Source organism: Onychomys torridus, chromosome 16, assembly GCF_903995425.1.
Source record: "Onychomys torridus chromosome 16, mOncTor1.1, whole genome shotgun sequence".
Lineage (NCBI taxonomy): Eukaryota > Metazoa > Chordata > Mammalia > Rodentia > Cricetidae > Onychomys > Onychomys torridus.
Window position 1 is genome coordinate 22,029,425 of NC_050458.1, and position 12,705 is coordinate 22,042,129.

Sequence of the window (12,705 nt, forward strand, 5' to 3'; positions counted from 1 at the left end):
ATTTAAAAACTTTGCCAGAAACTACTTAAGGAAACATTGCTAGCTTCTTTTGAATATTCTAACCATATTACCAATCCAGTGAGAGAATACTTTAGAAACATTTTGGACATTGTCTCTAATATCTTCTTCAGGAAGCAACTGGAGAATGCATCACTGCAAAGTGAAGGAGTAAACAGAGCGTTTGTGTGACAGTGTGTCCAGGGACAGACATAAAGGAAAGACAAGGGCAATCTGCCAGGATGGATGCACTTGCACCAAGCCAAGAAGAGACTAGTCAGAGAGTCAGGGCCTCAGGGTAAAAGTAGAACATATCGGTCCATCAAGAAATAGCAGTCTAAGTCATTCCTCAGGATATGAACTCAAAGGTACTTACACTAAATCACTACTACTACTACTACATGTTAACCTTCTGGCTTTTGTGTTCTGGAAACATGGGATAGACTCTAACATTCTAGGCTGGAGGGGCTGTGTGGAAATACACACAAAGGGATGCTATAAGCACACATTGTTTTAATTTAGAAATTTTCTAAAAACGAAGCAGAGAACCGAAAGAAAGTATAAGAATATGGCGAACAAAAGAGAAAAATCATTAACCTGGGTTTCCATTGCAGATGGAAGAAGGCTTCAGATGGCAGTGTTTGAAATGCAAGGCACTGAAGAGCCGAGCAGTTCCTGCTGCTTTATCTTCCTTTGCTTATGTAGCCTTGCTATTGCCTCTCCTCCGATATGTTCTTTTGGCTTCTGATAGTCTTAATACCTTGTTTGGTCATTATGTAAATGATGTGGCAGTACTTACTCTCCTGCAATTTTAAATTATTAATTTTTAAGATACATATGTAATTTATATTAAAAAAATCTCTAGACTGGTCTCTTTTCTTTAGAAAAGCAGTATACGATTTCAACCATTCTAGCAGAAAGGTGACATCTTTATAAAAATCAGCCTAGACTCCTGTCAGCAAGTGAAAGGGTGAGGAAAATATAGTATATATGCACAATGGAGGTTTATTAATCAGTAAAGATTAATGAAATGCCGTTTGCTTGTAACTCAAGTTCATCACTTTAAGTAAAACAGGTGAGACTCAGAAAGAGACATGTCACACATTGCCTCTCATATGCCCAATCTATTGTTGCACCCACCCATGTGTGCATTAATGCATCCATGCATTCATCCATGCATACATACATACATACATATGACATGAAAGCAGAATGAGTTTATTTGGGGGGAGGGTAGGAACTGGCAGGGGACAGAATGGGAGAGAATGGTGTAGGGAAGCAAAGGAGAGTAAAATACAGCAATAAGTACATGTGAAAATGGCATAATGAAACGTTATTTTGAATGCTTAAAATACAACATTAATTTAAAACAGCATAAATACCTCCACACCAATAAAAGACTGTGAGTAAAATTTCCTTACTTTAATGCTGTTGTATCTTCACTACACATCATATTCAATAACTTCCACTGGCCCTTTTCATGTTACCACTGGTTTTGCAAATGTACCTCAGCATGCATCTCTGGTGTCTTCCAGTCACTAGGTGTTTGTGTGGGAACTCAGTTCTTCCAGAAACTGTTTACAGCTACTTCTGTCAACCGTCTAGGGTGCCCCCCCACAACCTGAGGCCACATTACATTACCGCCTGAATATTTTCTAAGCACACAACAACATTGACATTGTAAATACAAATATAAATACTTTTGAAACTGATTTGTTGTTCCAAATCTCAAAGGCAATAGTCTTTTACAAGTACCCAGTTTGAGATTGGCAAGTTTCATTGTCGTCCCTCTCTTCAGCATGGGTTTCTTTCTATTTTCACCCAACAGAAAAAGGAAAGCCCTTTGGTGTCCAAATTTTAAGCCATCAGCTACCTTATATGATTCATCTTAGGCAACTCTTTCTTTCTTATAGAAATGCAAACATGATACATCTTCTATTGGGTGGATTCTTGGATTCCATAAAATACAATACTATCTAGTAGAATAAAAAATAGAAATATAAATATTGGTTTAACAGCAGTTATATAAATACAATTATATAAAATTGGCATAAAACAGCTACATGCATTTTAAGTTTCAGCAAAACTTTCTTTTTGGTGATAAAATATTCCTGTTTCTATAAGTTTTGGAAGTCTTAATTTTGCTGTATAAGGTAAATCCTGTTGGTTTTCTCCTTATAAAACTCCTCTCTATGTGTTCCTGAATAATGCTGTAAATCAGCATTCCAGTGCAGACCCTGCACTTTTTCATTCAATACCACAGCAGCCTGCACTGTGGACCGGTTGGTGGAGAACATGAAGTTACTAAAACTCATCAACCACATCAGCTTGTGTGAGATCATCACTTGGGTCCCGTCACAGGTGAACTCTCACTTGGCATCTGTTACTTCAGCCTTTCGTAGCTTGTACTTGCAATAGAATTTACCTGGTATGTAACTAATCTCTTTAACATAGACTATTGAACTCTATCTTAAAATAATACTCAGATAAACACGTGACAGATGTGACATTCAGCTATCAATCACTTGCTCTTTATTAAGCTCCAGGGAATGGGTTAACTGCTTTCCATACAGGTTCATTTTACCCTTCACGACAAACCAAAGAGTAAAATTTTACTGGTTGGGAAAGTGAGACTTATTGTTAAGTAACTTGAGTGGGCTCACACAGCCAAAGAGCAGTAAGATACGAATTTAAGCCTAGACAGAGTAAACTGAGGCCTGACCTCCATACCACCAACTGTCGATAAAAACAAAACTCAACAAATCAAAAGAGACCATTGAATATTGATACAAGTAAACTGGATTTCAGCACAGCAGCACTCAGCAACCAGTCAAGTTGTTGACAAATCTTCCCACACTTATCAGAATGCTACAATGACTCTTAAAGCCACAGGATGAGGAGTAGTTTTAAAAAAATACTGAGATTAAGCATGGGTCATCACTTTATTTTCCATTACAAGTCCTCTGAATCTGGAACTTTTCCATCCTGTCTAGCCCATTTTGAGAGTGAAGCTCATTTGCATGGGTCTGTTAGGACTTTGATTTCCTAGTGAGTAATATATATTTCCGCTTAGGTCTCACTCTGCAGGCCAGAGCTAAAGGCAAGTACTATTATAGATCAAGGCCAGTGAAGTGGGTAATGAGGTTTGGTATATAAAACGCTTGGTATAAATGCAAGGGAACTTCTGGCTTTTCTTTAACATTAACTGCTTTGAGATGCATCATTTAAAATAGAATGCTTAGTAGGCCAGTAGCTGGTGGAGAATAATTTTCCTTCACTAAGCAGACCACTGGAAGCTTCTGCAAGATACCTTTCACAAACACAGAGCTGTGTGCAGGGAGTTATTTTTAATGTGAACTCCATGGGGTGACGGCTAAAACACATAGCTGAACACGAAGAACATTACCCACTGCTGCCGAAGTAAAGGACAGAAGAGCCGCTCAAGTCAGCTTCATAAAGGAATATGGTCTGAATCCTCAGGCTGACACATAAGCTCAAAAAAGAAGCAGTTAAAATACCCAGGCCGACATTTCATCTCCCCAGGTCGAAGGCATTCTTGCAAATTCAGACTCGTGGGCCCCACATAGAGGGAAGGGGGGGGAGAAAGGTGGTTATAAATATAACATTAAAAGATTGATTACATTTTCCCTGTAACGTTCAAGATTGTATCTGACTCTGTGTTCTTCAGCTGTCTGTTGAGATTGGGCTGTGTTGAGTAAGAGCTTTCTGGCCTATAAAGACACTCCTCCATTGGGGATGGAGCCAGGTAGAGTGTTATTCACTGTAACATAGTAGTGTGAGTGGTGGGTGAAGGGATTCATAAAGAAGGGTTTATAACCCTCTAGTTCCCTCCTTCCTCCCCCACCTCCTTCTCTCTTTTCCATGTCTTCTTTTTTCTCTCCTTTCCCTCTCTTTCCATTTTTCTTCTTCTATTTCCTCTACTTCTTCCTTTCTACCCATCTCTATTTCTGTTATTTTTCTCTCAAACACACTTTAATAGCCTAATGTGTGCCAGGCACTACTCTCGTGTCATATTGGTTTTTATAGGAATTCAGGCCAGTTTGTTATTGTAAGCCCAGCCACATCACAGTCAACCTTCAATAGCTCGATTTCTTTAGGTCCCTGTAATCAGGGCTCAGGCTGACATCTCTCTAGCTTTCTTCTGTCAGGGCACAGTTTCTAGAGCTTATTTAGTGTGCATGGGGTTGAGCTCAGGTACCATCAGATAATCAAATTAGAAAAACCGTCACTTCATAAGATAACATGAGCTAAGTCACCACTCCCCAGCATCTCTAGTTCTTCTTAGGGAACCAAAGGGACTTTTAATATTAGCCTAACTATCCTTTGAAGGTTGACCTGATTATAAATTCACAGTGTGAGCAAGGCTACTCTTCTGACCCAGGCTCAGCTTTCGAGAATGTTTCTAGTTGTAGTTAAGGTGGGAAGTTGAACTTCAGTGATTATGGGTTGACTGTGGAAGCTGGTTCAGTCCTCCAAAGGCATGACAGCCTCATGCATGAAGCATGCATGTGTCTGGGTCCTCTTCTTGAAATGCAAAACTGAGTGTGATGTTTAACTCCAGTGTGAAGTCCACCCAGTTCTCTAAAATCCTCTAACTCTCTATCTCTAAGGTCTGAAGGTCATACTCTGAACTCTTAGCCATACTGAGCTACAGCTGATACACAAGCTCCTTGGGGGGTTTCCTTTAAGGATTTGCCTTGTGCAGCCCTCCCTAAGGATATTCTAGGTGACCTTCTCATGAGGTACCATGGCATCTCATCATGGCTCGAAGGCAGAACTCCTCTTCCCCGTAAGAATCTGCGTTGTCTGTGTCTGGTATTAGTAAACTAGTTGTTAGGGAATAAATATGCAGATGAATGCAAATTTCTGTTGCAGCGATGGAGAAAGGGATTATTTACAAAAGTGGAGGACAGTTTAGAAAGGCTATTTGGATATTCTCCCACAGTGCAACTTCAGCAATTAATTTGACCAGAAAAATAATGCCCCTCCTCAAAGATGCCTCCACCCTCATCTCCAGAGCCTGTGAACAAGTCACCAGCCATGGCAAAGAGTAATGAAGCTTGAAGATGGAAGTTGACCTTAAAACAGTGAGGTCTTCATGGATCATCTCTGTGTAACTAGATGATCACAAGTGTCCTTGAGATGGGAGAAGGCAGAAAAGTGATGGGAATGATGTGAGAAGGACTCAATCTGCCATCAGAGGCATTAAGAAAAAGGGGAGATCAAAAGCCAAGACATGGGCAGTCTCTAGAAAGGCCCGGAGGCAGATTCTCTCTAAGGGTCTTCAGAGAGGAAAGCAAGCAGGCATACCTGGTTTTAGCTTACATAGACTTATGCCAGATTTCTGACTTTTAAAAAAATGGTAAAATTGGGAACTCGAGAAATGGCTCAAAGGGTGGAGAGTGTGTGCTGTTTTTGTAGAGACCTGTTTATAAACTTCCTAGCACCCATGTGACAGCTCACAACAGTCTATAACTTGAGTTCCTGATCCAACACCTTCTAGACTCTCTATACATCAGGCACAATTATGGGACATATACATACATACATACTAATCACCTATACATGCAGGCTCAGTACACATATACATAAAATAAACATAAACATCTTCTTTTATACTATAAGATTATAAATTTTGAGTTGGCAAGATGGTTCAGCAGGTCAAGGTACCAAATGACCTGAATTCAGTCCTTGAGACACATGTGTTAGAAGAAGAGAGCAGACTACTGCAAGATGTCTTCTGACCTCTATCCATGAGCAGTGGCATGAAGATACACACAGAAACAAAAAAGACATTTTTAAATATAATAATATTATGAATTTGTGTTCCTTTACTCACCAAGGTTTCTTGTAACTTATTAGCAACAAGAGAGAAGATAAGAAAGTGGAAGACCTAATTAAAAAATGTCCTCACACCTCTTGCAACTTTACTCTCCTAATCAAGGAGTTGGGGGTGAATCATCCCTAATCTGCTTATCTCCTAAGGCTGTTGATGAGATCAAAAGCTGTAAAGCCTTGCTTGAATGCAATTCAGCAGTAACTCATTGTGTGTCTTCTGCAAGACATATAACTGTAAAACAGGGATATAAATAGTATCACTTTATTGTGAGGATATAAGTTAATCCACATAAAGTACTAAGAAGGGTGTGTGGCATCTTGCCGTGTGTGTATTAGCCATTGCTGTATGGCCAAAGGAATTTCAGAAAGGTTGAGCAGTAGTTTGTGATACGATGGCATGGGCACTGTTAAAGATCACTGATTCTCAAGGAAGAGGATGTGCAACAGACCCTTTCTAGTTGCAGTCAGAAATGCACAGAGGCATTTTAGTAATCAAGTGCCACACGACTGGCGTTCAGTTACAGAAACCAAGGATCACAAATGTCCTGGGTAGTCTTTCACAGTGAAAGACTTTTCTAGACCCTGAATGATACCATACAAGCATCTCCATCTTCAGTTGTGGATTTGACAAGGTGGATTCAATGAAAACAAAACCAAACAAAAAAGCAATGGTATCCAAAGACCTATAGTATACTTATGAAGTTCAAAACTAAGAGCCAAGCTAATTGCTGTGAAGACATACAATGACAAAGGCAACTTATAAAATAAGGCATTTTATTCAGAGACTTGCTTACAGTTTCAGAGGATGAGTCCATGAGTATCATGATAATGAGCAAGGCAGCAGGCAGGCAGGCATGGAACTGGAGCAGTAGCTAAGAGCTTACATCTTACTCATAAGCATGAGGCAGAGAGAATTATCTGAGAATGAAGTGGAGTTTTGCAAGCTCAAATCCTACCCCTAGTGACACATCTCCTGTAACATGACCAGACCTTCTAATCCTTCCCCAAAACAGTTTCACCAACTGGGGACCAAACACTCAAATATATGACCCTATAGGGATATACTTTTTCCTTCAAAGCAGCACACTTAACAAAGTGAAATTCTTAAAGTTTGGATTCTTTTCCAGCCCCCCCAGAAAAACCACCACCTATTTGTAGCTCATAACTTTTTGTCCGACCGTCCTTATTCCCATCACCAGAGAAGATAATTACAGAGTGACTTCCCAAATGAACTCTGCTTCGCTCACTCCTGGAAGCACAGCTCAGAGAGGAGCCTCTGGGCACAGTTTTTGTCAAGAACTGTCCTTGGCGTTTTCCCTTGAGTTTTTTTTTTTGTTTTGTTTTCCTGGTCCAGTGCCTTGGGGACCTTTTCAACAAGTGTTTTTTCTGTCTACCCTACCTCCATACTTTAACACAAAACTTCCAGAAACTCGTCTCCTCTATCTGGAAAAAATTATGGATGAATTAATTTGATTGTTGCTTCAGCTACAAAAATGCTGACACATTTCATTACAGTTTTACTAACACACTAAAGACAAAGGCTGGGAATATAGTAGTTCAGTTGGTAAACTGCTTGCCTGTTAGCACGACGTCCTGAGTTCAGTTTTCCAGCACCCAGGTAAAAAACTGGGGATGGCAGAACACTTGTATAATTCCCATGCTGAGAAGGCAGGGACATGAGGGTCCCTGGAACTCACTGGCTAGTCAGTCATGGAAAATCAGTGAGTTAAGGTTCAGAGACGGACCCTGTCTCAAAAACTATGGTGGAGAGTCACTGAGGAACAGAACTGCTGTTGAACTCTTGCTTACACACATATACACATACATGCCACACATACATTCATACACACACACTATAACCAAACTCAATTAAACAACAATAATAAAGGTATTCCTTGCACCCGTAACTGCCCAGAATGTCTATGCAGGCATGTCCTGCCCAACACCACAGGGTTTTGGTCACATTGCTGTCTACGTGAATGATGATGCCCTTTGGGAATGTAGGGCTCCTACATTACTTGGTGGCATGTGGGGTATCTGCTTCCTCTCTTTAAAATGAGAAATAAGTTCATATTGGAAAATTTTCTAATCTTAATTCCAATGAGTACTCGGTTAACACACTGCTGACTTGCTATGGCTGATTTACAATTTAAATTAGAATTGGAGCTTGCATTCGTGGTTGGCCATGTGTTCAACTTTGATTTATAGAGTTCTGTTCTCTCCAAGCAGCTTTCATTTGATGGTGAGATGCTCGGTGTATTTGATTTAGAAAACCACACCCTTATTCTTGTCTCTCCCATCTGAGTTTACTGCACAATTGCTGTTTCCTGCTCAGGGAAGAAGTGAAGAACTTGCCAGAAACCCAGTGACTTCCACTGGTTCAAGCACATGGTTCCCTGGTAAAGCTCAGGCCATTAGCTTTACCTGGAGGTTACTTGACCTTGGAAATCAGACAGACTTGGATCCCTCTTAGCTGTGTTGTCGTTGCTTTAGGTAGATAATATGACGCTTTAGTTTTTTTAGGAAAGTGGACAACAGTAGTATTGGCCTCATGGAGACGCCAAGCAGATGAGTGTAGAGCCTGCTCCAGGAATGTTAGCTATTGTAAGTCTCTTTCCCCAGAGTATATTTAATTCCTGTGGCCTCTGGAGGAATGCTCTCTCGGCATTAGAGTTTTGGTGCAGATAGATAGGTAGGTAGATAGGTGGACAGACAGATAGACAGATAGATAGTATGATTGATTCATTGACAGAGATAGATAGATAGAGATAGATATTAGAAATCAAGAGCCAAAATAATTCCTAAAAAGTCAAATTAAGAAACAACAACTCCAGTAAGATAGAAGAATGGATCCCCCGTTTTGAAGGGGTATTTCATCGCCATTTCATTTGAACCGCATAAATGCAGAGAGAGTACTTGCATGCCCTGTATTCTTCTTGTTGCACAGGGTCACCCTACGAAGTAAGGAGGTGACACTTTCCTTACTCTCACTTTGCACAAGAAGACACTGAAACTCTGCTAGGGTATGAGAATTTCAAAAGCCTTGGAGGTGGTTTTAATAAGCCTCTTCCCTGGGAATCCTTGCTTCACACCAAATGACAAACAAAGAGAGTTGTGCCATTTGGGTTGGTGGTATGGGCCCACTACCACCTCAGTGGGCACCATGAATGACAATAAACACTTGGCTTCAGATAAGAGGCACTGGGTTTGCAGGCTGAGGGTAAAGCTCAGTGACAGAATGCTAGCCTAAAATGTGCAAGTCACAAGGCTCCAACTCTGTCTAGTTAGATGAGGAGGGAAGGAGGGAAGATGTCGTAAAGGGAGGGCATGGTTTGAAGTCATACCTGATTCTACCGGCAACTCTTACCAGCTGCCGATTACTGAAGAGTTGGGTGAGGGATGCCTAGGAGACCCCAGGTCTCCCCTAGGTGTTCTGACTGCAACACAGGATGTAGTGTTCTTTAGAATGTCACTGGAGAGTTCCTTACAGAATGTATTTTCCAGTTCTCTTTAAGAAGTACACAACCCTTTCACAGACAGACAGACAGACAGACACACACATGCACACACACACACACACACACACACACACACACACACACACACACCTTTTCCTAAGTTTATTTTCAACTCCAGGGAGTCACTTTTTTTCTCCTCTTTTGGCGTAAGAGTCATTTTAAACCTTCTTGCCAAGTTATTATGCACTAAATTGAAATCAAAGACAGGAATAAGGGATGGCGTAAGGGGCAGTGCCTGAAGTAAAGTATGAGCTGTCTTTCTCACCTCCTCCCTCCATACTTTCAGTAAGGATCACAAACTGAGCAGGTGCCCTGCAGCTTATAGTCCAAACTACACTCTCACCAGATCCTACCTGTCCCTTGTCACCCAAGCCAACACACACTTGATCAAGAATTTTTTTTTTCCTGTTTACTTACGTTAATCATCAAGCCAAAACCAAATAGCCTTCTACTTTCTAGAATTGGAGGGGGCAATTAAATCTGAAGACATCACAAATCCTCCAGACAAACAAACAAACAACAAAAAGCTTCTTTGTCTTCCAGGCCAGGAGGCTGCATCAGCTGTCACATGTAAGGAAAGTTGAGTTTCCTGGTGTCACACACCAGCACCACAGTTGAGTGAACAGGGAACCCATTACATCTTAATTTAAGGGCTTAAGTCAATCATCGAGTCTAGGTTGCAATACTGTCTCAATGGCTGAGTTCCTTTATTTACTCACCCTTCATGTATGCCATTGGCCACCAAAGCTCTGGAGAGCCCCCTATTTAAATAAAAGACCTCCAAACAACCCAACCTGTAGTTAAGAGGAAGCTGAGAAAAATCGATGAAAGTGTCCCACAGTGTTAGTGCAGGTGAAAGTGTGCAAAGAGCTACAGAGAAGGAGAAAACCCAGCTCTGGGGAAAGGGAAACTGCCCAGTTCCTTCTTCCCCCATGTTGCCACATGTAGGGAAACCGGCGCTTCCTATTCCATGTCCATTCGATGGTTATAGGGTTGAAGACACCAGCTCTTCAGAGATAGTTTCTAAGGTTCTTCACATTCATGGGCAGGGAATACTGTTTATAAATGCAGAGTCAATTTCACACTACTCTGGGAGACACAAGCAGAAAGAAACATTTCACCAGCTCTCCACCCAGAGGAACCTGGAATCCGGACTGACCGGCTGAACACCCTGCTGGGGAAGTGAACTTGTGCCTAAATCTGCAACATCTTTCCCAGCCTTTGGCACTAGTCAAAACTGCACAGCCTCACGGACTCTCCAGCCGGAGGGAAGGGAAGTGGAGAAGCGTGGTTGAGGTTAGCATTCAAACACTGCCACCTTTCTCTGGCTTCTTTACCTTTCAAATCTTCACGGTTTGGATTGCCCAGGCTGTGAAAACTCCGAAGTAGAAAAGTCCCAGAGCTGCCATGAGTCAATGTGGGCAGATGCAAATCCTATCTACTCTCCATTTCCCGTTCCCCTCCCCAGAATCTGCATTTCACTTGGATTGTCCGCAGCTTTAATAAATAAATAGATAGATAGATACATAGATAGATAAAAAATAAAACCAGACACACCTATAAGGATGAAGCTTCTAACACCGTGCACTAAAGCACCCCATTCAAGCCAAGAAAACCCAGGCAATCTAGTCTTAGTACAACACTCTGGGTCACAGCCAGGATGGAGACGAGTTGCCCCCAGGTGGTAAAAGTTGTCAGAAGTCTATGCCCGCCACTGCCTTTGCGAAAATATAGGCACCACCGAGTCCTGCAGGGCGAGCGGCCCAGTGTGAGTGTGCAGATGGGCAGAAGAGTGGGTGCGTGCTGCGGGGTAAGGCCCGCACAGCATTAACCCCTTACCTTCCAGCAGTACTTCCTTGCCTGCGCGCTTCAGCGCTTGCACAGCCTCATCATGGGTGGCGTCCCGCAGGTCTGCTCCGTTCACGGACAGGATGGCATCGCCCACATACAGGGCTTGGGTCTGATCCGCTGCCAGTCCCTTGAAGATCTTACTGATGAGTATGGGCATCTTGTTCTCCTTGCCCCCTTTGATGCTAATGCCCAGCCCTCCCAGCTCCTGCTTCAGCACCTTCACGCCCCTCTTCTGGTTTGAGATGGACTCAGGCACCTGCTCGGGGAGATCCGTGAAGGCTGTGCGGACCCCGGCGGGAGAGTCCGGGGGTTGTGTGACACCAGTACCCGGGTGCCCGGTCCCGGAGCCCCTGCAGAACGAGCCATTGGTGGCAGTCCCTATGCCGTTGTACGCTGCAGCGCCCTCCTCGCAGCTCAACACCAGGGCGTCCTCGCTCAAGTTCACCAGAACTTTATGCCAGCGATCCCGCACCAAAACTTCCAGCAGTCCGCTCCGCTGCGCCCGGCCGCCTCCCCCGCCAGCCGGCGCAGCCACCGCCGCCGCCGCCGCTACCGCCATCTTTCCAGCATTCTTAAAATGCCATGTGATTGCAAACGGGGGTAAAAGTGGAGAAGGGGTGCGGGTGGGAGGACGCGGGTCGCCGGGGCGCGGGAGAAGCAAACGCCCCGCAGCGCGCACTCAGGACTCCACTTCCCGTGTTCGCGGCCGCGCTGGGCGCCAGTTGGCAGCTGCTGAACTGGTTCCCCCTCGCCTGATCCTGGGCGGGGTGGAGCAACCTAAAAGAAGAAGGAGAGCCCTCGACAGGGGAGGAGGGGAAAAAAAAATAAAGCCAGCTGCCAGTTGCAAAACCCCAAACTGAGAGGAGCCGCGGAGGCGCCAAGTGCGGTGGAGAATCGGTAGGAGGAGGCAAGGGCGGAGACCCGGGGCCCCAGCCGCTCACCTGTTCGGTCACCGCAGCGTCACACTCCCACGTCGCGCTGCTGCTGGCTCAGACCTGGGTGTCTCAATTCTCTGTTGTACCTTGCCGCGGCTCCCCCAAACCTACCAGGTCCTGCGCTGCTCCACCCACCCCGCAGCCTACCCCCTTTTTTTCTCAACCCTCCATTCTCACCTTTGCCGGGCGCGCGTTCTGCCTCTGTGGCCCCCTCACTCAATTCTCTTGGGTTAACTTCCCTCCGTCCTCCGCGTCAGCTGCTTGGAGACCCACGTCTTCCTCAAACCAAAGCTTCCCTGCCTCTACTCAGTTCTTGCTTGTCTCTCCTTTTTCCCTTCGGACCTTGGGGAGGAAGGAAACTGCAGAGAGAGGTTCTAGGCTGGGCACGAAGCCAGGGGGAAACTGTCACAGAATGTAGTCGCATTAAGTCTGAGCACCCCTGTCCTATTAGTCAACGCATGGGGTCTTTAGGGAGTCCGAAGATGGGAGCTTTCCGCACCGCCCCCGAGTTTCCACAGGGGTCCTCATTTCCAGGACAAGCCTCT

General features: G+C 43.9%; 1 protein-coding gene across 1 annotated transcript in view; it reads right to left on the reverse strand.

Moving 5' to 3' along the window:
- Sntb1 (syntrophin beta 1) overlaps positions 1-12,445 on the reverse strand; it is a 251,274-nt gene extending 238,829 nt beyond the window's left edge. The window contains exons 1-2 of the mRNA XM_036208878.1: positions 12,338-12,445; positions 11,214-12,002 (exon numbers count right to left, since the gene is read on the reverse strand). Of these exons, the coding sequence (XP_036064771.1) occupies positions 11,214-11,784 (571 nt within the window). The 5' untranslated portion in view covers positions 11,785-12,002; positions 12,338-12,445. The remainder of the gene's footprint in view (positions 1-11,213; positions 12,003-12,337) is intronic.
- Positions 12,446-12,705: the final 260 nt, after the last annotated feature.